General features: G+C 46.8%; 1 protein-coding gene and 1 long non-coding RNA gene across 4 annotated transcripts in view; one reads left to right on the top strand and one right to left on the bottom strand.

Annotated features, from left to right (window-relative positions):
* Nucleotides 1–23,620, bottom strand: part of ift74 (intraflagellar transport 74) — a 91,914-nt gene that overhangs the window by 23,289 nt on the left and 45,005 nt on the right. For 2 of the 3 annotated variants that reach the window (XR_010974939.1, XM_068030524.1), the window contains exons 13-14: nucleotides 14,605–14,688; nucleotides 14,278–14,331 (exon numbers count right to left, since the gene is read on the bottom strand). Coding sequence is in view for 2 of the 3 variants with exons in the window: in XM_068030524.1 (XP_067886625.1) it covers nucleotides 14,278–14,331; nucleotides 14,605–14,688 (138 nt within the window). In the remaining variant the exon portion in view is untranslated. The remainder of the gene's footprint in view (nucleotides 1–14,277; nucleotides 14,332–14,604; nucleotides 14,689–23,620) is intronic. The other variant, XM_068030525.1, reaches the window with a different exon arrangement.
* Nucleotides 1–23,620, top strand: part of LOC137369384 (uncharacterized) — a 29,625-nt gene that overhangs the window by 5,236 nt on the left and 769 nt on the right. Inside the window, exon 2 of the long non-coding RNA XR_010974941.1 lies at nucleotides 21,426–21,636. This is a non-coding gene — a long non-coding RNA (uncharacterized lncRNA). The remainder of the gene's footprint in view (nucleotides 1–21,425; nucleotides 21,637–23,620) is intronic.

The raw sequence follows: 23,620 nt of genomic DNA on the forward strand, positions 1-23,620 counted from the left end.
ATGAACTGCCTGCAGCAGGACCTCCAGCTCTTCAGCAAAAGGAGCAATGCTGCCTAAATGTCTCCACAATGGGAGGAATTAGACAACCTTTCTGTTAATTCCCTTTTCAAAGTAAGCTCGAGCCCTGGAAGAGCTGCTCCTTCACTGGATTTTGTGGTTCCTGGAAAAATGTGCTTAAGTCAATTGGGTAAGCTTTTCTTGTGCATCTAGTCTATTCAGAAATCAGCAGCAGGGATTATGCCACAAACTTTTAAACTTCCAGCCCCTTGTGCTATGGCTGCATTACACTCTCAATTTTTAATATTACAAAATCTGGGCTATGGTCTGATACAGTAATTACCAAGTACAAAACAACATTCTTGCAGGATACAAAATCAACATAAATAGATAAAAAAGGGAATTCAAAATTAATAAAATTCCTTCTGTGGTCACCCAACATTCCTCACGGATGCATAAATGGGCCACTTTAATAAGTCACAGCATTAGCATTTACAAAAGGAACCTATTGTCTGAAAACACTGCAACACAAATCCTATTCCTCTGGTTTCTAGCACAGCTTGGGGAATAAAATCAAAACAAATCTGACTGCTGCAGTAATTTTCTAATCTTTTGTGAGTTCATTTACTTAAAATATCTTCTAGTTTAAGAGTAGGGTGCGGTCTGTGAAAGGAAATGTTAGGCCGATTTGGTTTTACTACTGACATTACATTTTTGCACATTCAAGCATATAGATCAAAGGTGACAGTTTCCCCAAATACAACAGCCAAGAATTTGCTTAACTGATTAAATTGTTCGTACCACTGCAGTTTTTTTTGAAAAAGAGAAGTCCTGGGTTTTATTAATTAAGAAGTGCGCCAGCTGTGGCTCAGTTGGTAGCACTCTTGCCCGAGTCAGAGGTTGTGGGATCAAGTCTCACTCCAGAACTTGAACATTTCAATCTAGACTGACACTTCAGTGCAGTACCGAGGAACTGCTGCACTGTCAGAGGTGCTGTCTTTCAGACGTGACGTTGAACAGACACCCCGTCAGCTCTCTTAGGTAGACATAAAAGATCCCATGGCACCATTTTGAAGAGCAGGAAAGTTATCCTTGATGTCCTGACCAATATTTATCTCTCAATCAACATCGCTAACAGGATTATCTGGTCATTATCACATTGTTGTTAGTGGGAGTTTGCTGTGCACAAATTGGCTGCCACGTTTCCTACTTTAGAATAGTAACTACACTTTAAAAGTACTTTGGGATGTCCGGTCGTCGTGAAAAGTGCTATATAAATGCAAGCCTTTCTTAAAAAACAAAATACAGTATATGATCTGTATTTAGAGCAACCTCCCTGTCTTACATCACAGAGTTCCATCACTAAGGCTCAAGTAGAAGGCCCTCTACCACCTTCTCAGGACAACTTGGGATGGGCAACAGGTGAGGCCTTGCCAACATCACTCACATCCGGAGAACAAATGAGTCAGTGTGCGGGGGACCTCTAGCAAATACTGATACACTTCCACTTAATCCCTGTTCTGACTTCTGAAAAACAATGGCATTTGGCTACCAGTGCTATTGCTGCAGAAAATGTTTTATTTTTATTAATACAGATTCTTGGGGCATTGGGACCAGTTGTGGGGCAGAAGGCACCTATTCAAAAGGGACGGGTTACACCTCAACAGGACTCGGACCAATGTCCTTCCAGGGAGGTTTACTAGTGTGGCTGGGAACAGTTTAAACTAAATTGGCAAGGGGATGGGCACCAACATATAGAAATAGAAAAGAGGAACAAGTGCATAATTTGAGAGTATTGGACGGTACTGGAGAAGGGAGTCGTTCCGTATTAGATAAGAGCAGACTGAGAAGGAATGAAAGGAATGCAAAGACAGGATTACAATGCACGCATGCAAACGCACAAAATGGGATGAATAAGGTTGGCGAGTTACAATCACAATTAGCAATATGGGAATATGATGTAGTGGCAAGAACGGAATCGTGGCTTAAAAACTGTCATGGTCCTGCAGGTTTTTTTTCTTGGGAATCTGTGGTTTGCCTTTAAAGCTTGCAAAGGATCAGTATTGCTTTAAGAACCAGCATGCCTCAGGAGTTATAGGAAGGTGTATTTTCATTGCCTTAGAAACAGACATTTGGAGACTGCGATTCAAAGGGTGCATTCTCGATACCATGGAAACAGCCACTGGGAGTGAGTCTCATGCGATATATTTGTTACAATTCAGTTTTGAACTGGCTTTTAGTTGAAGACAGTTTGTTCTAACAGAGCACACAGACAGAGGACGCAGCTATGATGTTTAGAACACCTGAAAAAGAGCTCTCAACCATTTAAACTGAAGGAATAGGATTTTAGTCTGTTTAATTATTTTCTCTTAAAATTCTTAAAATGTCAAGCCAAAACAGAGATCTCTGGTAATTTAAACCGAAGGAAGGGAAGTTATACTGTGACAATCTATTATCCCTCAAAAACTCTAAAGTCAGACTGATTCTATTGAAAGTGTTTGCAAGTCATTAATTGTTGAAATTCGCTCGAGAAGGAAAGCATCACCTACTGCTGAAGTTAGACTGCAGACTGTTCCACTGTGAAAGGTCCTTTTTTCCCCGCATCAGACGACTGTGTGAACTTCAAGCAACACTGGACTGTAAATTTGCAAGGACTCTAATTTTTTCTATTTTAAATGTTGTTTATATCTTCATAGTGTTTAAGAATTTAGTTCTTCTAATTAAAGAGTTAATTTGTTGATTTAAAGTCACCTGATTTGGTTAGCTTCATTCGGGGGTTAATAGATGGTACAATTTGGCTGGGTCTTTCTGTACTTTGGAAAGTTCTAAATGATATGTTAGGCGATCTGTGGAGCGACGGGATTGAATTATCGGTGCGTCTCTCCCACCACAATCAGAATCGTATATTTTGATTGGGGGCTTTGACTGGAGCGGTCGTTCATAACAAAATGGTGAGGACTGGAGGCTTAATATATAAGGATATAAAGTGTTCAGAAAAGGTAGAGAAGGGTAAAAAAGGGAGTTGGTGGCAGCCCTGATTAAGGAAGTCATTGTAGTGTTGGAAAGAGGGTATGTCCTTGAGAGGGCACGGACAGAATCCATTTGGGCAGGCGAGCAAGCGAGCGAGAGGGTAGAGAGTGAGCGGCGAGAGAGGGCGCGGCGAGAGAGGGCGCGGCGAGAGAGGGCGCGGCGAGAGAGGGCGCGGCGAGAGAGGGCGCGGCGAGAGAGGGAGAGAGCGCGGTGAGAGAGGGAGAGAGCGCGCTGAGAGAGGGAGAGAGCGCGCTGAGAGAGGGAGAGAGCGCGCTGAGAGAGGGAGAGAGCGCGCTGAGAGAGGGAGAGAGCGCGCTGAGAGAGGGAGAGCGCGCGCTGAGAGAGGGAGAGCGCGCGGTGAGAGAGGGAGAGCGCGCGGTGAGAGAGGGAGAGCGCGCGGTGAGAGAGGGAGAGCGCGCGGTGAGAGAGGGAGAGCGCGCGGTGAGAGAGGGAGAGAGCGCGGTGAGAGAGGGAGAGAGCGCGGTGAGAGAGGGAGAGAGCGCGGTGAGAGAGGGAGAGAGCGCGGTGAGAGAGGGAGAGAGCGCGGTGAGAGAGGGAGAGAGCGCGGTGAGAGAGGGAGAGAGCGCGGTGAGAGAGGGAGAGAGCGCGGTGAGAGAGGGAGAGAGCGCGGTGAGAGAGGGAGAGAGCGCGGTGAGAGAGGGAGAGAGCGCGGTGAGAGAGGGAGAGAGCGCGGTGAGAGAGGGAGAGAGCGCGGTGAGAGAGGGAGAGAGCGCGGTGAGAGAGGGAGCGCGGTGAGAGAGGGAGCGCGGTGAGAGAGAGGGAGCGCGGTGAGAGAGAGGGAGCGCGGTGAGAGAGAGGGAGCGCGGTGAGAGAGAGAGAGCGCGGTGAGAGAGAGAGAGCGCGGTGAGAGAGAGAGAGCGCGGTGAGAGAGAGAGAGCGCGGTGAGAGAGAGGGAGAGCGCGGTGAGAGAGAGGGAGAGCGCGGTGAGAGAGAGGGAGAGCGCGGTGAGAGAGAGGGAGAGCGCGGTGAGAGAGAGGGAGAGCGCGGTGAGAGAGAGGGAGAGCGCGGTGAGAGAGAGGGAGAGCGCGGTGAGAGAGAGGGAGAGCGCGGTGAGAGAGAGGGAGAGCGCGGTGAGAGAGAGGGAGAGCGCGGTGAGAGAGAGGGAGAGCGCGGTGAGAGAGAGGGAGAGCGCGGTGAGAGAGAGGGAGAGCGCGGTGAGAGAGAGGGAGAGCGCGGTGAGAGAGAGGGAGAGCGCGGTGAGAGAGAGGGAGAGCGCGGTGAGAGAGAGGGAGAGCGCGGTGAGAGAGAGGGAGAGCGCGGTGAGAGAGAGGGAGAGCGCGGTGAGAGAGAGGGAGAGCGCGGTGAGAGAGAGGGAGAGCGCGGTGAGAGAGAGGGAGAGCGCGGTGAGAGAGAGGGAGAGCGCGGTGAGAGAGAGGGAGAGCGCGGTGAGAGAGAGGGAGAGCGCGGTGAGAGAGAGGGAGAGCGCGGTGAGAGAGAGGGAGAGCGCGGTGAGAGAGAGGGAGAGCGCGGTGAGAGAGAGGGAGAGCGCGGTGAGAGAGAGGGAGAGCGCGGTGAGAGAGAGGGAGAGCGCGGTGAGAGAGAGGGAGAGCGCGGTGAGAGAGAGGGAGAGCGCGGTGAGAGAGAGGGAGAGCGCGGTGAGAGAGAGGGAGAGCGCGGTGAGAGAGAGGGAGAGCGCGGTGAGAGAGAGGGAGAGCGCGGTGAGAGAGAGGGAGAGCGCGGTGAGAGAGGGAGAGCGCGGTGAGAGAGGGAGAGCGCGGTGAGAGAGAGAGAGAGCGCGGTGAGAGAGAGGGAGAGCGCGGTGAGAGAGAGGGAGAGCGCGGTGAGAGAGAGGGAGAGCGCGGTGAGAGAGAGGGAGAGCGCGGTGAGAGAGAGGGAGAGCGCGGTGAGAGAGAGGGAGAGCGCGGTGAGAGAGAGGGAGAGCGCGGTGAGAGAGAGGGAGAGCGCGGTGAGAGAGAGGGAGAGCGCGGTGAGAGAGAGGGAGAGCGCGGTGAGAGAGAGGGAGAGCGCGGTGAGAGAGAGGGAGAGCGCGGTGAGAGAGAGGGAGAGCGCGGTGAGAGAGAGGGAGAGCGCGGTGAGAGAGAGGGAGAGCGCGGTGAGAGAGAGGGAGAGCGCGGTGAGAGAGAGGGAGAGCGCGGTGAGAGAGAGGGAGAGCGCGGTGAGAGAGAGGGAGAGCGCGGTGAGAGAGAGGGAGAGCGCGGTGAGAGAGAGGGAGAGCGCGGTGAGAGAGAGGGAGAGCGCGGTGAGAGAGAGGGAGAGCGCGGTGAGAGAGAGGGAGAGCGCGGTGAGAGAGAGGGAGAGCGCGGTGAGAGAGAGGGAGAGCGCGGTGAGAGAGAGGGAGAGCGCGGTGAGAGAGAGGGAGAGCGCGGTGAGAGAGAGGGAGAGCGCGGTGAGAGAGAGGGAGAGCGCGGTGAGAGAGAGGGAGAGCGCGGTGAGAGAGAGGGAGAGCGCGGTGAGAGAGAGGGAGAGCGCGGTGAGAGAGAGGGAGAGCGCGGTGAGAGAGAGGGAGAGCGCGGTGAGAGAGAGGGAGAGCGCGGTGAGAGAGAGGGAGAGCGCGGTGAGAGAGAGGGAGAGCGCGGTGAGAGAGAGGGAGAGCGCGGTGAGAGAGAGGGAGAGCGCGGTGAGAGAGAGGGAGAGCGCGGTGAGAGAGAGGGAGAGCGCGGTGAGAGAGAGGGAGAGCGCGGTGAGAGAGAGGGAGAGCGCGGTGAGAGAGAGGGAGAGCGCGGTGAGAGAGAGGGAGAGCGCGGTGAGAGAGAGGGAGAGCGCGGTGAGAGAGAGGGAGAGCGCGGTGAGAGAGAGGGAGAGCGCGGTGAGAGAGAGGGAGAGCGCGGTGAGAGAGAGGGAGAGCGCGGAGAGAGAGAGGGAGAGCGCGGTGAGAGAGAGGGAGAGCGCGGTGAGAGAGAGGGAGAGCGCGGTGAGAGAGAGGGAGAGCGCGGTGAGAGAGAGGGAGAGCGCGGTGAGAGAGAGGGAGAGCGCGGTGAGAGAGAGGAGAGCGCGGTGAGAGAGAGGGAGAGCGCGGTGAGAGAGAGGGAGAGCGCGGTGAGAGAGAGGGAGAGCGCGGTGAGAGAGAGAGAGCGCGGTGAGAGAGAGAGAGAGAGTGCGGTGAGAGAGAGAGAGAGAGTGCGGTGAGAGAGAGAGAGTGCGGTGAGAGAGAGAGAGCGCAGTGAGAGAGAGAGAGAGAGAGCGCGGTGAGAGAGAGAGAGAGAGAGCGCGGTGAGAGAGAGAGAGCGCGGTGAGAGAGAGAGAGAGCGCGGTGAGAGAGAGAGGGAGCGCGGCGAGAGAGAGAGAGGGAGCGCGGCGAGAGAGAGAGAGAGCGCGGCGAGAGAGAGAGAGAGCGCGGCGAGAGAGAGAGAGAGCGCGGTGAGAGAGAGAGAGAGCGCGGTGAGAGAGAGAGCGCGGTGAGAGAGAGAGCGCGGTGAGAGAGAGAGCGCGGTGAGAGAGAGAGCGCGGTGAGAGAGAGAGCGCGCGCGGTAAAAGAGAGAGAGAGCGGTGAGAGAGAGAGCGGTGAGAGAGAGAGCGGTGAGAGAGAGAGCGGTGAGAGAGAGCGGTGAGAGAGAGCGGTGAGAGAGAGCGGTGAGAGAGAGCGGTGAGAGAGAGCGGTGAGAGAGAGCGGTGAGAGAGAGCGGTGAGAGAGAGCGGTGAGAGAGAGCGGTGAGAGAGAGCAGTGAGAGAGAGCGCGGCGAGAGAGAGAGAGAGCGCGGCGAGAGAGAGAGAGAGCGCGGCGAGAGAGAGAGAGCGCGGCGAGAGAGAGAGAGCGCGGCGAGAGAGAGAGAGAGCGCGGCGAGAGAGAGAGAGAGCGCGGCGAGAGAGAGAGAGAGCGCGGCGAGAGAGAGAGAGAGCGCGGCGAGAGAGAGAGAGAGCGCGGCGAGAGAGAGAGAGAGCGCGGCGAGAGAGAGAGAGAGCGCGGCGAGAGAGAGAGAGAGCGCGGCGAGAGAGAGAGAGAGCGCGGCGAGAGAGAGAGAGAGCGCGGCGAGAGAAAGAGAGAGCGCGGTGAGCGAGAGAGAGCGCGGTGAGCGAGAGAGAGAGCGCGGTGAGAGAGAGAGAGAGAGAGAGAGCGGTGAGAGAGAGAGAGCGCGGTGAGAGAGAGAGCGCGGCGAGAGAGAGAGAGCGCGGCGAGAGAGAGAGAGCGCGGCGAGAGAGAGAGAGCGCGGCGAGAGAGAGAGAGCGCGGCGAGAGAGAGAGAGCGCGGCGAGAGAGAGAGAGCGCGGCGAGAGAGAGAGAGCGCGGCGAGAGAGAGAGAGCGCGGCGAGAGAGAGAGAGCGCGGCGAGAGAGAGAGAGCGCGGCGAGAGAGAGAGAGCGCGGCGAGAGAGAGAGAGCGCGGTGAGCGAGAGAGAGAGCGCGGTGAGAGAGAGAGAGAGAGAGAGAGCGGTGAGAGAGAGAGAGAGCGCGGTGAGAGAGAGAGAGCGCGGTGAGAGAGAGAGCGCGGCGAGAGAGAGAGAGCGCGGCGAGAGAGAGAGAGCGCGGCGAGAGAGAGAGAGCGCGGCGAGAGAGAGAGAGCGCGGCGAGAGAGAGAGAGCGCGGCGAGAGAGAGAGAGCGCGGCGAGAGAGAGAGAGCGCGGCGAGAGAGAGAGAGCGCGGCGAGAGAGAGAGAGCGCGGCGAGAGAGAGAGAGCGCGGCGAGAGAGAGAGAGCGCGGCGAGAGAGAGAGAGCGCGGCGAGAGAGAGAGAGCGCGGCGAGAGAGAGAGAGCGCGGCGAGAGAGAGAGAGCGCGGCGAGAGAGAGAGAGCGCGGCGAGAGAGAGAGAGCGCGGCGAGAGAGAGAGAGCGCGGCCAGAGAGAGAGCGAGCGCGGCCAGAGAGAGAGAGCGCGGCCAGAGAGAGAGAGCGCGGCCAGAGAGAGAGAGCGCGGCCAGAGAGAGAGAGCGCGGCCAGAGAGAGAGCGCGGCGAGAGAGAGAGCGCGGCGAGAGAGAGAGCGCGGCGAGAGAGAGCGCGGCGAGAGAGAGCGCGGCGAGAGAGAGCGCGGCGAGAGAGAGAGCGGCGAGAGAGAGAGAGAGCGCGGCGAGAGAGAGAGAGAGCGCGGCGAGAGAGAGAGGGAGCGCGGCGAGAGAGAGAGGGAGCGCGGTGAGAGAGAGAGGGAGCGCGGCGAGAGAGAGAGAGAGTGCGGTGAGAGAGAGAGAGAGCGCGGTGAGAGAGAGAGCGCGGTGAGAGAGAGAGAGAGCGCGGTGAGAGAGAGAGTAACAAATCTGAAGGGAAATCACAGAAATGTGCAAGAGCTATAAAGTGTTGATATTGGGGGACATGAATTATCCAAATATCAACTGGGTTAACATTAGAGTAAAGGGAAAGGAGGGGGAGGAATTCCTGAAATGTGTTCATGTTCAGGAGAACTTCCTTGATTAGTACCTTCTTAGTTCAATTAGAAAGGAGGCATTGCTGGATCTGGTGCTGGGTAATGAGGTGGGCCAAGTGGACCAAGTGTCTGTGGGGGTACACATGGGCAAGAGTGATCATATCATAAGGTTTGGGTAATGCAGAAAAGCAAGGAATGATACGACGTAGAATGGCTACATTGGAAGAGGGCTAATTTCTATGTGATGGGAAGTGATCTAGCCAGGATGAAACGGAACCACACACTGACAGGAAAAACTATCGGAACAATGGGTCTCTTTAAGGAAGAGATGCTTCAGGTAAAGGCAAGGTACATTCCAATAAGGGAGAAAGGTAGGGGAACCAAAAACAGGGCTCCTCGGATGACAGGCAAGATAAGAGATTACGATGAAACAAAAGAAGGTGTCAGGTGAATTCTTCAAGTGAGAACCGGGCCAAATACAATAAGCTGAGAGGGGAGGTAAAGAGGAAAATAAGACTGGCAAAGAAAGAATATGAGAATAGAATGGCAGTCAACATAAAAGGGAACCCAAAAATCTGCTACCAGCATGTAAATGCTGAGCGCGTAGTAAGAAGTAGAGTGGGGCCTATTAGGGACATTCATTTTTGGCAGCCTTCCATCTACAAGAGATGATGGGCACATAGCAAACAATATATTTAGATCGGGTGCCTTCATATGGTGTACCTTTGCTGATGGCTGTGGAGGCCAATCCTTGAGAGGCAGGTTCTCCCACAAATGCTGCACATGAAGCTACCAGGTGACATTTTAGGTTGTTGCTTTCGGCATTGGTGCCTGTTGCCAAGCTGCTGTAGCCACTGGTCGTGGTGGTGCACACCAGCCCACAAGATGTCGCCATTTCCCTCTTTCGTCAACTAACGACTCCCAGGTGCGATAGTTGAGGTTTACGGCCTTCATGTCACACTTGCAGGCGTCCTTGAAGCGGAGCTTTGGGCAGCCCACTCGTCATCTGGCTCTGGCTACCTCACCACACAGAAGGCCCTTGGGAATATGACTACCTTCCATCCTGCAGACGTGCCCAATCCACTGAAACTGCCTCTGTTTGATTAGTACTAACACACTAGGGAACTCTGCCTTTGCGAGGACTGCCACATTTGTGATTTTGTCCTGCCAGGATATAATCATAATGCGCCGCAGATAGTGAAGATGGAAATTATTCAGTTGCCCATGTTTCACAACCATGCAGCAAATTGGTGAGAGCACTGGCCTTATAAACCATCAGCTTGGTCCTAAGGGTCAGCTTGGTGTGATCCCAACCAGATTTTGAGAGTCGGATAAAGGTGGCAGCCGCTTTCCGTATGAGTGTATAGGGCTCTGCATCAAGGGACATGTGAGCCGCATGGAAGATGGCAGGATCCCCAAAGACACATTGTACAGCGAGCTCGCCACTGGTATCAGACCCACCGGCCGTCCATGTCTCCGTTATAAAGACGTCTGCAAACGCGACATGAAATCGTGTGACATTGATCACAAGTCGTGGGAGTCAGTTGCCAGCATTCGCCAGAGCTGGCGGGCAGCCATAAAGACAGGGCTAAATTGTGGCGAGTCGAAGAGACTTAGTAGTTGGCAGGAAAAAAGACAGAGGCGCAAGGGGAGAGCCAACTGTGCAACAGCCCCAACAAACAAATTTCTCTGCAGCACCTGTGGAAGAGCCTGTCACTCCAGAATTGGCCTTTATAGCCACTCCAGGCGCTGCTTCACAAACCACTGACCACCTCCAGGCGCGTATCCATTGTCTCTCGAGATAAGGAGGCCCAAAAGAACACACTAGGGAACTCTGCCTTTGCGAGGACTGCCACATTTGTGATTTTGTCCTGCCAGGATATAATCATAATGCGCCGCAGATAGTGAAGATGGAAATTATTCAGTTGCCCATGTTTCACAACCATACAGCAAATTGGTGAGAGCACTGGCCTTATAAACCATCAGCTTGGTCCTAAGGGTCAGCTTGGTGTGATCCCAACCAGATTTCGAGAGTCGGATAAAGGTGGCAGCCGCTTTCCGTATGAGTGTATAGGGCTCTGCATCAAGGGACAGACTGTCACCATGGACCCAAGGTAGTAGACTTTGCTAACTACTTCCAGTGATTGCAGCGGAAATGCAACACCTTGCCCCATGATCACAGGTTTTTTGATGCTTATAGTCAGGCAGTACAAGTTACAGGCATGGGAGAGACAGACCATGAGTCTTTGTAGCTGAGTTTCTATGTGGGAGACCAGTGCAGCATCATCAGCGTAGAGGATTTCCCTGATCAGGGCGCGATGTGTTTTTGCCTTTGCTTTCAGCTTTGATAGATTGCAGATAAATAAAAGCAAAATACTGCAGATGCTGAAAATCTGAAACAAAAACAAGAAATGCTGGAAATACTCAGCAGGTCTGGCAACATCTGTGGAGAGAGAAGCAGAGTTAATCTTTCAGGTCAGTTTGAGTTCTGATTAAGGGTCACTGACCTGAAACGTCAACTCTGCTTCTCTCTCCACAGATGTTGCCGGACCTGCTGAGTATTTCCAGCATTTCTTGTTTTTGATAGATTGTAGAGCTTGCCTACTTGAACATTAGGGACAAATCAGATAATATATGCTCAGAGGCGCAGAGCAAGGCTAGAATACTTAATGAATACTTTGTGTTATGACCAGGTGAGAAAGGTGTCCAGGGTTTCCTCTCAGCCTTCACCTGGTTTTATCGTAACAGCGTTTAATTTTTAAAACACTGTGTTTTAGCTCCCCCTTGGTGAATCCTTGTTCACCACTTTCCAATTATAAGGCAAAGAAACCAGCACAAACAGGCTTTCTTAGGTTTAAAGAAGAAAGGTTGAAATTTATTAAACGTAAACTCTAATTTGGTTAACGCCTACGGATACACGACGCGCCTGCGTTAGCATGCATACGTGATACACACATGCAGATAGAGACAGAAAAGAGAAGAAAAATAAAATGGAAAAGTTTGAGGCAATCTCTGAAAAGGGTTTTTGTTACGGTTCTTCGAGCTCACTGTAGAGTCCTTGATTGTAGGTAGATCTTGCTTTTCGGTGGGGCCCAGTATTCTTCTTAAACCTTGTTTGCTGTAGGAGACTTTTCTCTCTTGGGGTTCATGTGTCTTCAGTGGATTTGGAGTTCCATGAGAAAGACCGGAGAGGCTGTGGTGAGCCAGTTATTAGAGACCTTTTCAGTCCAGGAGCAAACACTCTTGAGTTCAAACAGTTTGTACAATTCAGAAAAACCCAAGCAGGTTAGTCATGTGACTTGCTGGTCTGACCACGTCCGTTTGTAGATTCTCTGGTCTTAGCCAACCCTGGAATGTCTCTTTTTACACACAACAGCTGGTGATCAAAGTCCATTGTGGGTTAAATTGGAGAAGGGACTAGCCCCTTTGTCCTTCCAAGCACTGGCTGTTGGTATGCAAAAATATTTTTCAAGTCAAGGGCCTGGTGATTTTTTTTTTAAACAAGTCCTTTCTTCACTTCAGCAACAGCTTGAAATTTAATGTCCTCTGGCGAAATTACTATGCCTTATTCTTGGCAGGTGGGGGTCTAGCATGACATTTGTATCGGTGTCTACTAAGGAAGAGGAATCCAACAAAATATCGGCAGAAGCGGAGAGAATAGAGGCAACGGAAATGGTAAGATTTGAGAGGGAGGAGATACTGGAAAGGCTGGCTATGTTTAGGGTAGATAAGTCACCTGGTCTGGATGGCTTGCATGCCAGGTTGCTCAAAGAAGTGCGGTGTGGAGATAGCGGAAGGGCTTGCCATAATCTTCCAATTTTCCCGAGATATGGGGGAGGTGCCAGAGGATTGGAGAGTGGCAAATGTGACACCCTTATTCAAGAAAGGGTGCAAGCACAGTCCTAGCAACTACAGGCCAGTTAGTTTAACATCAGTGGTGGATAAGTTTTTAGAAGCCATAATCGGGGGCCGGGGTGGGGGGGGGGGGGGGGGGGGAAATCAGTCACTTGAAGAGATTTGAGTTAAAGATACCCAACAAGGAGTTGTAAAAAACAGATCATGCTTGACTAATCCAATTGAACTTTGATGAAGTAACAGAGAAGATTGATGAAGAGAATGCAGTGGATGTTGTTGAGATGGACTTTCAGAAAGCGTTTGATAAAGTACCACATAAAAGGCTAGTTACCAAAATTGAGGCTCATAGAATAAGGTCAACGCCCAATTGGATAAAAAATTGGCTTGAGAACAGCAAACAGCGAATCGTGGTAAATGGTTGTTTTTAGACGGAAGGATGGTAGACAGTAGTGTTCCCCAAGGGTCAGTGCTAAGACCATTGCTTTTTTGCTATATATATATATATATATTTATATATATATATATATATATATATAAATAAATGACTTGAAGTTTGGAATACAGAGCAGAATTTCAATATTTACCAATGGTACGAAACTTGGAGCAGTAGCAAACAGTGAGGATGATATGTACTGCCTGTAACAGGATATACATAGGCTGGCAGAATGGGTAGACAAGTGGCAGATGGAATTTATTACAGACAAGTGTGAGGTGATGCATTTTGGCAATGACATAAGGTGAGACTTAATGGCTAAGTTCTAAAGAGTGTGAAGGAACAGAGAGACCTGGGGGTGCATCTTTGAAGGTGACAAGACATATCAAGAAAATAATTAGCAAAGCATATGGGATCTTCGTCTCATAAATAGAGATATTTAGTATAAAAGCAGTAAAGTTATGCTGAACCTTTAGAAAGCTCTGGTTAGGCTCCAACTAGAATACTGCATTTGGTTCTGGTCACCACAATTTCAGAAGGATGTGAGGGTCCTTGAGAGGGCACAAAGGAGATTTACTGGAATGGTTCCAGGGACTTTAGTTACAAGGTTAGGTTGGAAAAGCTGGGGTTGTTCTTCCTGGAGCAAACGATATTGAGTGGAGATTTGTTAAAAGTGTATAAGGTATGACAGGCTTAGATAAGTTAGACAAGGAAAAACTGTTTACATTAACTGATGGTACAAGGACTAGGGTACACAGATTGAAGGTTTTGGGCAAGCGATACAGGGAGAATATGAAGAAAACCTTTTTTTTTTTAAATGCAGCGAATGGTAATGACCCAGAAGTCGCTGCCCATTAGGGTGGTGGAAACAGAGACAATTAATGATTTCAAAAGGAAATTGGATGGGCACCTGAAGGAAATAAACTTGCAGAGCCACGGGGATAGCGTGTCGGAATGGGACTGACAGGATTACTCTGTGGAGAGCCAGCATGGACTTGATGGGCCGAATGGCCTCCTTCAATGCCGTAAATGACTCTATGACTACGACATTAACAGAAATGATATACTGGTAAGTCAAACACACAAATCTGGAGGAATCTGATGACAGAAGGAAGTAAATGTAATGGTCTTACTGATACCTGAGGGTCTGATGAATTCCACTATGGAAGCTTATGCTCTGGAAAATATGTAGCATTGTCTCATTGCTATCATGGTTTTAGCTGGAGGGTGGAAAAAACTCAACAGCAAGAAAAAGCTTGCCCAAGTTAGCAATTATGGCTACTCGGTCCATCACCTGGATATTCAAGAATTCTCAGATGCTGGAAACAGTAATTATAAAAGTGGAAGGGTTGAAATGCAGCAGGACAGAAATCCAGACAGCCACGAAGAGACACAAAATTTGTTGAACAGTTGAGGAAACATGTTAATAGCACAACAATGGTTCCGAAATGCAGACAATAAATGATAATGAATTGATTTGAGAATGCATAAAAATACACATTTCAGATAGTCGTCCCATTCTTTGAATGCTCATTTATAACGTTGCTGTAAAATCTAATAACCACTTGCACTTTCACAGAGGCTTGATTTTGATGAGCAACTTATAACACATGATCTGAATTTTACAGTAACAATTTGCATGCAGATATAATGATACATGGCTGAGGGACAGGCCCAGATATGCATAAACTCACCATCCATTGTTTCTTCTCTTTTCTTTAGCTCTTTGTACTTCTGATTTCGTTCTCCTAAAACAAGAAGAGCACATATACAGGTCCTGTTATGGCTCAATAAATGATACAAACCAGAATCTTCAGTGTAGTTCAGACCTTTGTTGTTTTGACCTTTCATAAATAAATCTTAATTCCAGTACAACAGACGTCAGTCCTTTACTGTTATCAAAATCCCGGAACTCCCTATTTAACAACATTCAGGGAGTACTGTCACCACACTGACTGCCTTGGTTCAAGGTCAACCGCCACCTACTCAAGGGCGACTAAAGATGAGCAATAAATGCTAACCTTGAAGGCTGGGTTGCGGAAGCTGAGAGTGAATTCTGTAGTCTCTGAACATCTGGAACGGTGAGGTGAGGTGGCAGGGACCATCTGAATGGCAGAAACAAAATGAAAGTGTCCATGCTAGAAGGAGAAAAAGATGGTATCTGGCGAAAAGTGTATATGCAGTCTTAAAAGCTCAAATGTACGGAGTGGGGGCTGTTATAGAATAAAATAATGAACCACTCAGACTGGCAGTCATCTATGAGGCCATATTTGTATAGACCCAAATATGCAGAAAAGTGCATCTCAATGAAGGAAACATGTTCTGGTGGGCAAAACCTCAGCAGTGTAATTTTCAGAGTCAAGTGAATTCTATAAACAATTTTAGACTAAACAAAAGAGTTCCAATACATAACACTTTTTTAATGCTGTTAACAGAGGAACGACCTAGATGTGTAAATAACTATTCAAAGTAAACCAAAGAGAGAAAGGATTCACTTCAACACATCAGCTCAATACCATCACCCGCAAATTCCCCTCCAAGATAGCCACCTTCCTGACTTGGAACTATATTGTCGTCCTTCAGTGTCACTGGGTCAAAATCCTGGAATTTCCTCCCTAACAGCACAGTGAGTGTATCTGCACCACAGATTACAGTGGTTCAAGAAGGCGGCTCAACACCACCTTCTCAAGGGCAATTGGGGATGGGCAATAAATGCTGGACTAACCAGCGATGCTCACATCCCAAGAACGAATAAGTTGTTCTCTAGTGTCAAATAAAATGCATTACGCTTCAGTTCAGTACACTATGGGGTCCAAAATATTGCAAACTTCTGAGCCAGGGACAAAGGACTATCTGTTGAAACACTCAGTGCAATTTCCGTTTAATACCCTGTCTGAAGCCATTTGGAGCCTTTCCAATATAGTGCCACTTTGGTTAAAACAAATGCACACATGCTTGGAGAAGGTGAAGGAATGTCATCCACAGTCATTCCTGATCAGAGAAAAAGACTTGGTCAACATTATAAGGTTCAGGCTTCTCCTTCCCAACACTTGTTCGCATCTTCATAGCTGAATGGCTGTTTCATAAGACTCCCATGCTTTTAATCACTAGCTGTGTGCAATAATTTATCCAGTTTCCACAACTTATACTTCACTGTAAAAGCTAAGTATTGCAGATGCTGGAAATGTGAAATAAAAACAGAAAGTGCTGGAAATACTCAGCAGGTCTGGCAGCATCTGTGGAGACAGAAGCAGAGTTAATGTTTCAGGTTGCTCACCTTTCATCAGAACTGGCAAAGGTTAGAAATGTAATCGGTTTTAAGCAAGTAAAGCGGGGGTGGGGGGAAACTGAACAAAAGGGAAGGTGTGTGATAGGACAGAGGGCCGGAGAAATTAACTGATAAGGAGGTCATGGGGCAAAGGTAAATAGTGTGTGCTAATGGTGTGGTGAAAGACAAAACATTAGTGCAAATAGAGTGTTAATGACAGAATAATGAACATCTCTAGCCAAAAGCACAAACATGAAAAACCCAGTAGGCCGGCACGTGATAAAAAAATGATGAAACAAAATAAAATAAAAAATAAATAAAAAAGGGCCAGTAGTACTCAAACTATTGAACTCAATGTTCAGTATGGAAGGCTGATGAGTGCCTCATTGGAAAAAACCACGTCCGACCCATTTCCCGCACGTCTGCCTTCACCCCTTCCCCTCCCTCCCAGAACTGCGACAGGGTTCCCCCCTTCCTCACTTTCCACCCCACCAGCCTACACATCCAAAGGATCCTCCTCCGTCATTTCTGCCATCCCCAGTGGGACGCCACCACCAAACGCATCTTCCCCTCCCCTCCCGTTAGCATTCCGAAGGGATCGTTCTCTCTGCGACACTCTGGTCCACCCCTCCATTACCCCTAACACCTCGACCCCTTTCCCTGGCACTTCCTATGCAATCACAGGACGTCTAATAACTGCCCTTTTATCTCCTCTCTCCTGACCATCCAAGGCTGGAAACACTCCTTCCAGGTGTAGCAGCGATTTACCTGTACTTCTTTCAATTTAGTATACTGTATTCACTGCTCAAAATGCGGTCTCCTCTATGGGGAGGCCAAATGCAGATTGGGTGATCACTTTGCAGAACGCCACCACTCAGTCTGAAAACATGGCTCAGAGCTTCTGGTTGCTTGCCATTTCAACACATCCCCCCTGCTTCCATTCCCACACTTCTGTCCTGGGCCTGTTGCAGTGTTCCAGTGATCATCAACGCAAGCTTGGGGAACAGCATCGCATTTTCCAATTAGGCACGCTACAGCCTTTTAGACTGAACATTGAGTTCAATAGTTTCAGAGCATGATTGGCCCTTTTTAATTTTATTTTGTTTCATCATTTTTTTTACCATGTGCCTGCCTACCAGTTTTACATGTTTCTGCTTTTGGCGAGGGCTGTTCATTATTGCCATTAACACTCTCTCTTCACTAATGCTTTCTCTTCCACCACACCATTAGCACACTCTCTTTACCTTTGCCCCATGACTTTCTTGTCAGTTAATCTCTCCGGCCCTCTGTCCTATCACACAACTTCCCTTTTGTTCTCTTCCCCCCCCACCCCCACTTTACTTGCTTAAAACCTATTTCATTTCTAACCTTTGCCAGTTCTGATGAAAGGTCAGCAACCTGAAACATTAACTCTGCTTCTCTCTCCACAGATGCTGCCAGATCTGCTGAATATTTCCAGCACTTTCTGTTTTTATTTAACACTTCATTGTTATAAACTGCTTTCTGGAGAGTATGTGGAATGCCCACCACATTCTCCAGTAACCTTTGAAGGTGGGAAAAAATAGTTTGCCAAACCAATATATAGCAGTTAAAACGACTTGCTCAGATTTATTTATGGCAGAAATATATAGAAGCAAAAATAAACTACAAAATATTAAAAGTGCAATATCAAACTGATCTGTGCTTAACTAAACAAAAATTTGCATTTAAAAAGCACCCTTAACATAGAAAAACATCCCAAGGTGTTTGACAGAAGCATAATCAAACCTAAATGAATGTCAAACCAAAGATGATGACATTACGAAGGATGACTGAAAGCTTGAACAAATATGTGGGTTTTAAGTATGCTCTTAAAGAGCGAGAGGAAAAGGGAGGCGGAGAGGCAGAGAAGTTTATGGAGTGCAGAGCTTAAAAGGGCTGAAGGCACAGCTGCCAAAAGGTGTAATGTAGGGATGGAGATACACAAAAGCGGTTACAGAGTTAGAGAAAGAGAGAGTCTGGGGACGGGGGTTAATAGGGCGGGAGCATTACAAATAATTTTGAACTAAAGAACTATTCCTTCTACAGAACAGCAGAAGCACTGCCAACCAATGTAAGAACAAGAACTGGTGTGTGAACCCAGAAAAAATCTTCAACACAGCATGGGTTTTGAGAGCAGAGTTTAAATGGGCACACAAAGGTTAAAAAAAAATCCCTCTTCAATGCAGTGCCTCATACTAGGGTCTGGATCTACGTCAATTCTCTATTACTTCATTCAGTGGCTACTTTACACGAAAAGAGTCTCAACAATGAGTGCCAATGAGTTGTTTCACCTGGGTGGTCTCACAGCCGAGCCTGAACCTACCCCCATTTGAGATCTACACATGCACACTTTCCGGCAGAAATTACTGGATCACTATCAGATTTGAGAACTAATGCTGATTATTCACTTAGACTGGGAAAACTAGAACCAAGTGTAATATTTCTCATTTCTTCCTGTACTGAGGCCAATTAACTCAACATATGGTGAGGTTTAAATGTGGGACTGTCCTGGGTTTTTCAGAGCAAAAGCACAACAGGTGGTGCATGTTTTAAACTGAGCTAGGATAAAATGTGTTAAAAAGGCAGCATAGAATTATTTCCATATTCACTTTTATGCAGAGGATGAGTAAACAAGGAGGAATGGTGCCTTATTAATTTGTGATTATACACATACAGAAAATCTAAACAGGAACAACCACACGCTATAACAGAAATTATGGAAAACAGACACACTCAGCAAATGTGTACTTTGGTTATCATGTTAAGAATTATTCCCAAGTCCAGGGTTCGTTCAGTTTAGTGATTTGTTGCTACTCATGCATTTTAAGAAGCTACCCTGGATATGCATTCATTTGTAAAGTATTGTTTGCAAACCCAGTGAGTGGAGCATTACACTAGAGGGGAAAGTCAATTCTTACCTTCTGAGGTTTTTCCAATGAAATAAGCCAATGGACAAATAGGCAAGAGGGAAATGTAAAACAGTGAAAAGAAACAAAGCTGAGAACAGGAAATCTGAAGCATTTACATAGCTAGATCAAAGTTGATTTTCTAAAGTGAAGGGAAAAAGACTCTACATAAAACTGAATGATTTGGTAAATTTATAATGCTACACAATTAGAAAAAATAATTAACAAAGGATTCAAATTATAATGAGGCAATGGGATTATTGTTCTTCAACACAAGGTAGCACTCTCACCTCCACTTCAGGTCTTGCGATCAAGCTCTACTCTAAGACTTGAACACGCAATCATGGCTGACACTCTAGTGCAGTACTGAGGGAATGTTGCACTGTTGGAGACATCAACTTTTGGATGAGACATAAAACTGTGGTCTTGTCTACTCTCTCAAAGCAATGTAAAAGACTCTGTGACACCATCCAAAGGAGAAGGGAGTTCTCCGGGTGTCTAGGGTAACAGTTATCCTGTGACCATCATTGCTTAAAAAAAATTTACTTGGTCACTTATCACATTGCTATTTGTGGGACCTTTCTGTGCACAAATTGGTTGCCACGTTTTGCTATATTATGAAATGACTACACTCCAAAAAAGTAATTAATTGGCTGTGACTTGTTTTTGGGCATCCTGAGATTGTGAACCGTGTTATATAAATGCATTTTTCCCAAGTTGAGAACAATTTTTATTAAAAGTTTCATGCATGGTCACGCACTTCCTGGGCTTATGGGAAGCTCACATCACATCACTTAAGTCGTGCCTGGGTAACAGGTTCAAGCTGAGGTTTTAGTTTCTACACTGCCCTAGCCTGCAACCTAGGAACAAGAACAGGCCATTCAGTCCCTCAAGCCTGCTCTGCCATTTAATTATATTATGGCTGATCAGTACCTTATCTCTAGTTACTTGGTTTAGCTCTATATTCCTCAATACCATACTTAAAATTACTTTCAGTAAGTTTTTTTTGTTATGAGGGATATAAAATTGAAATAATGTGCACTTAAAATCTGCAAAAGGACAGGAATGCTGTTGCTCTGGCAATTCATTAAAAAAGTGTAAATTTTTTTTTTACATAGATAGGCAAATTATTGTTGTTGATAGAACCACCAGCTTCGTGATTTGACCAGAATGGCAAGATCAATACCTACCTTTAAACGCACAGTGAGAAATCAATCCTTGGCAATTCTCCCACATAATTCCGTAGTGGTTGCTTAGAACAATTAGCAGCAACCACATATTTAAAACATATTTTGCCACATCTCGTCTCTAAGGATTTATAACTATGCATTAATTATTTCTACCCCTCCCAGGATTTTTAAATGGTGTTGAAACTTAGTTCTATTGTGACAATGGTTCCTTACTTCAGCATAAGAGAATACCATACATCAGTCATATAAGACTGGAGAAGGGCAAATGGAACCCAAATGAACCAAATAGCCTGTTCATGTGCTGTAAACAATAGAGGTCTGCTTTAGACTTTAAGGTCTAGATTTTCCTCCAGGGGTTAGGCTGGACATCTGACTGTCAGACTATGCCCCGGCCCATTTTTCTGTGTTGGAATCAACTATATAAGCTGCACAAGCTCTCAAACAGGATCTTGTCTATGCAGAAGGAACTTGCTACCACCAAGGTGAAATATTTTGTGATGCAGCACCAAAAAGGAATGGAGGTTATGCTTAAGGGGGCTGAAGCCACTAAAATAAAGCGCAGCAAAATTTTGCAATAGCCTTGATAAAGTTCATAATCTTGAAACTTGCTGTTGGTGTCATATCAGATGGTCAGAAGTGGCTATTTCTTCCCTGTCCCCAGTCCTTCTGCATCCCACTGCCACATTCCCTGCCTACCCACCATCACTTTTCTTCAAGTCATATATGGCATTAGAGGGGCAGTAAAGGCTGGAATTCCAAGTTTGCACCCCATTATAATTAAAAATGACAATACACAAGAACACAAGAAATAGGAGCAGGAGTAGAATATATGGCCCATCGAGCCTGCTTCGCCATTCAAAATATCACGGCTGATCTTAGGATTCAACTCCCCTTTCCTGCCTGCTCACCATACCCATTGATTCCGAGACACCCAAAATCTGTCTATCCCAGCCTTCTGGGGTAGAGAATTCCAAAGATTCACAACTCTTTGAATGAAGTAATTTCTCCTCATCTCAGTCCTAAATGATCGTCCCCTTATCCTGAGACTGTGCTCCCGTGTTTTAGATTCCCCAATCAGTGGAAATAATCTCTGTGTCTACAAGAACACAAGAAATAAAATTCAATCAAAAGCTCATTCCTGCTATAAATGGTCAGTTTGCTAAGTAAGAAATCCAGGCCTAAATGTATGTTTTTATTTAGATCATGCCTTATAGCATTCTCTTTCAAAGGTAGAGCAACCTGTTCCCAGGCCTTTACCAATACTCTCTTAACAGTTAGGTGCCAGGAGATGAACAAGAGCAGCTAGAGGTTATCCCTATTCCCTTTGGGGGAAACACCCTACCTTTGTTCCTTCCTGGATGGCCCATTTGCAACAGAAAATTCATCGCCTAAGAAACTGCAAGGGAAAATTTACATCCAACTATTCAATTTTAATGCATTAATGTGCTGCACTGCAGGAAGGTCTGAAGCAGCAGTTCTCAAACTGGGGTCCATGAAATAATGTGCACCGGGCAGGGCCGGCCTAACAGGCGGACGATGTAGGTGGTCAGAGGCGAGCTTGGAGCAGAGTGCAGCAGCCACAAGTGCAACACAGTGGACTGGCTGTCTCACCTGGGTGGGGAGCGCGCACGGAGGAACACTGAGAGCAGCACGAAGATTGCTACATCTGTAAGTAATATGCAAGTAAATATCAGTAAGTAAATACCTGTTTCCTTAAAAGCATTATTAAAACTATCTTTACATGCTACAGCATTATATAGTATTATAAATTAGATGAGGGGGTCCATGATTAATAATCCATCTGAAAACGGATCCTTTAACCAAATGTTTGAGAACAACTGGTCTAGAGTACTAATTGTCAATGAAAATTTAAAATACACATTTCAGAAAACTGTGATCAAACAGGATATATCTTGGATATAGTTTTTCCTTATTTCTCAACTTAAGTTGAACCTCCACACAGTGTAGATACTATCTGGTCATTCAGCATACAAAATCACGTGATAGCTGTTAAGCAAAAAGTGCTAGAGCCCACAAGAATGCAAAGCCTCAAATGGATCTGCAAATACTTTGCTAAGGACAAAACCAAGTTGTCAGAAAGGGACAATTGTAGAAATGGACGGAACAACTTTCCAAATACTTGCATCATGAGCCGTGCCCTGCCACCATACCAATGGATCCTGAGCAAAAATGGGGAGGGCCCATATCCTAATGCCCTATGAAATGCTTTCATTTAGCACCATAAGCTGTCTAGGTAGAGGTCTTCTACATGTTAACAATATGTCTACACCTATTGGAAGCCTAACTTCTCTAAGCTGGACTTTTCAAGGGTCATGTTGTCAATTGTAGGTTCTGGGGGTTGTTGTGCCTGGTCTGACAATCACTCTGAATCAGCAAGCTCTCCTGTAAGGACTGTGCTGAGTCAGTCTGCACTGGAAGCCAGACGGTCAAGTAACAAACCTTCAATGACTGGGTACTGCATCATGAGGATGATTATTGTTACTTCCTTGTAAATGATATGAAGCATTCATGGCAACAGAAGGAGAAGGGAAATTGTACACAAGAAATCTTTTCCTTCAAGGAAAACAACCCATTCAGAGCCACTGCTATGTTCTCTGAAATCTTGGGACAAAGCTGATGCACCTCACCTAAGTAGGCTGTGCCAAGAAATAACAAAGACTTTTCAAACCAATAACACTGACAAACGGGAAAGTTTGTATTAAAACAGTATCAGCAACAGGGAAAAAAGATTGTACCAGCAAGAAGGAAAGCTTTCCCAACTTGGATCAAGTTGGATATTGTTACCAAAAAATGAAGAAATCCAACTATAAACAAGGAAGAAATTTTCAAATACAAAAAGATAACTGAAACAGTGAACAATTTAAGAACAAGTAATTGGGGTGTGGGGGGGGAAATTCTCTCAAAGAACAGTAGATACTGATGACAATGGAAGAAAAATTGCTTCAGTGTGAGCTGTATTAATATTTCAAGAGGAGAAACAATAACTGACCTCTAAAGGGAGGAAGTTCTTAAAGATAAGTATCATAAAGAGACGTATCCAAGGTGATTTTACCCTAGTGCATTGCAAGCAACATCCTAACTTATGTGGAGGGTGAACAAAATGAAATTATATATTAATGATAACTGAATTCATAGAAATTAACAAGAAAACTCTGCAAGTGGGTTGTTCTATCTTAAGATTATCTTATCTACTGCCTATTCAATTTCTCCCAACTGAAGTGTTACTTCAGTGTGAAATTGCATTTTTACTCCCAGACCAGTCTACTGTAGATATAAAGTGTAGAAATAATATAATGGGGGAAATTGTATGTAAAAACAATTCTCATATAGAAGTTCAACTTGCAAAGGCTTAGCTCCATAAGACAATCATCCTTCAACTTTTATAACCCAACTCACTGCTGCTGACAGCTGAAAATGATTTATTTACTAAAAAAAAAGTAGAAATTAATGAAATTCTGTATTAAAGCACATTACATGAATATAGGCCCAGAGAGAAGTGAGAGAAGAAACAAAATCTAAACATAATGGCCCTATGAATGTATCACCATGTAATACACTTTTACCATGATTAGGTATCCCAAACCTATTCTTGTAAATAAATTCATTACTATCATGCTTGCTGAGTGACTCT

Source organism: Heterodontus francisci, chromosome 4 (assembly GCF_036365525.1).
Source record: "Heterodontus francisci isolate sHetFra1 chromosome 4, sHetFra1.hap1, whole genome shotgun sequence".
Lineage (NCBI taxonomy): Eukaryota > Metazoa > Chordata > Chondrichthyes > Heterodontiformes > Heterodontidae > Heterodontus > Heterodontus francisci.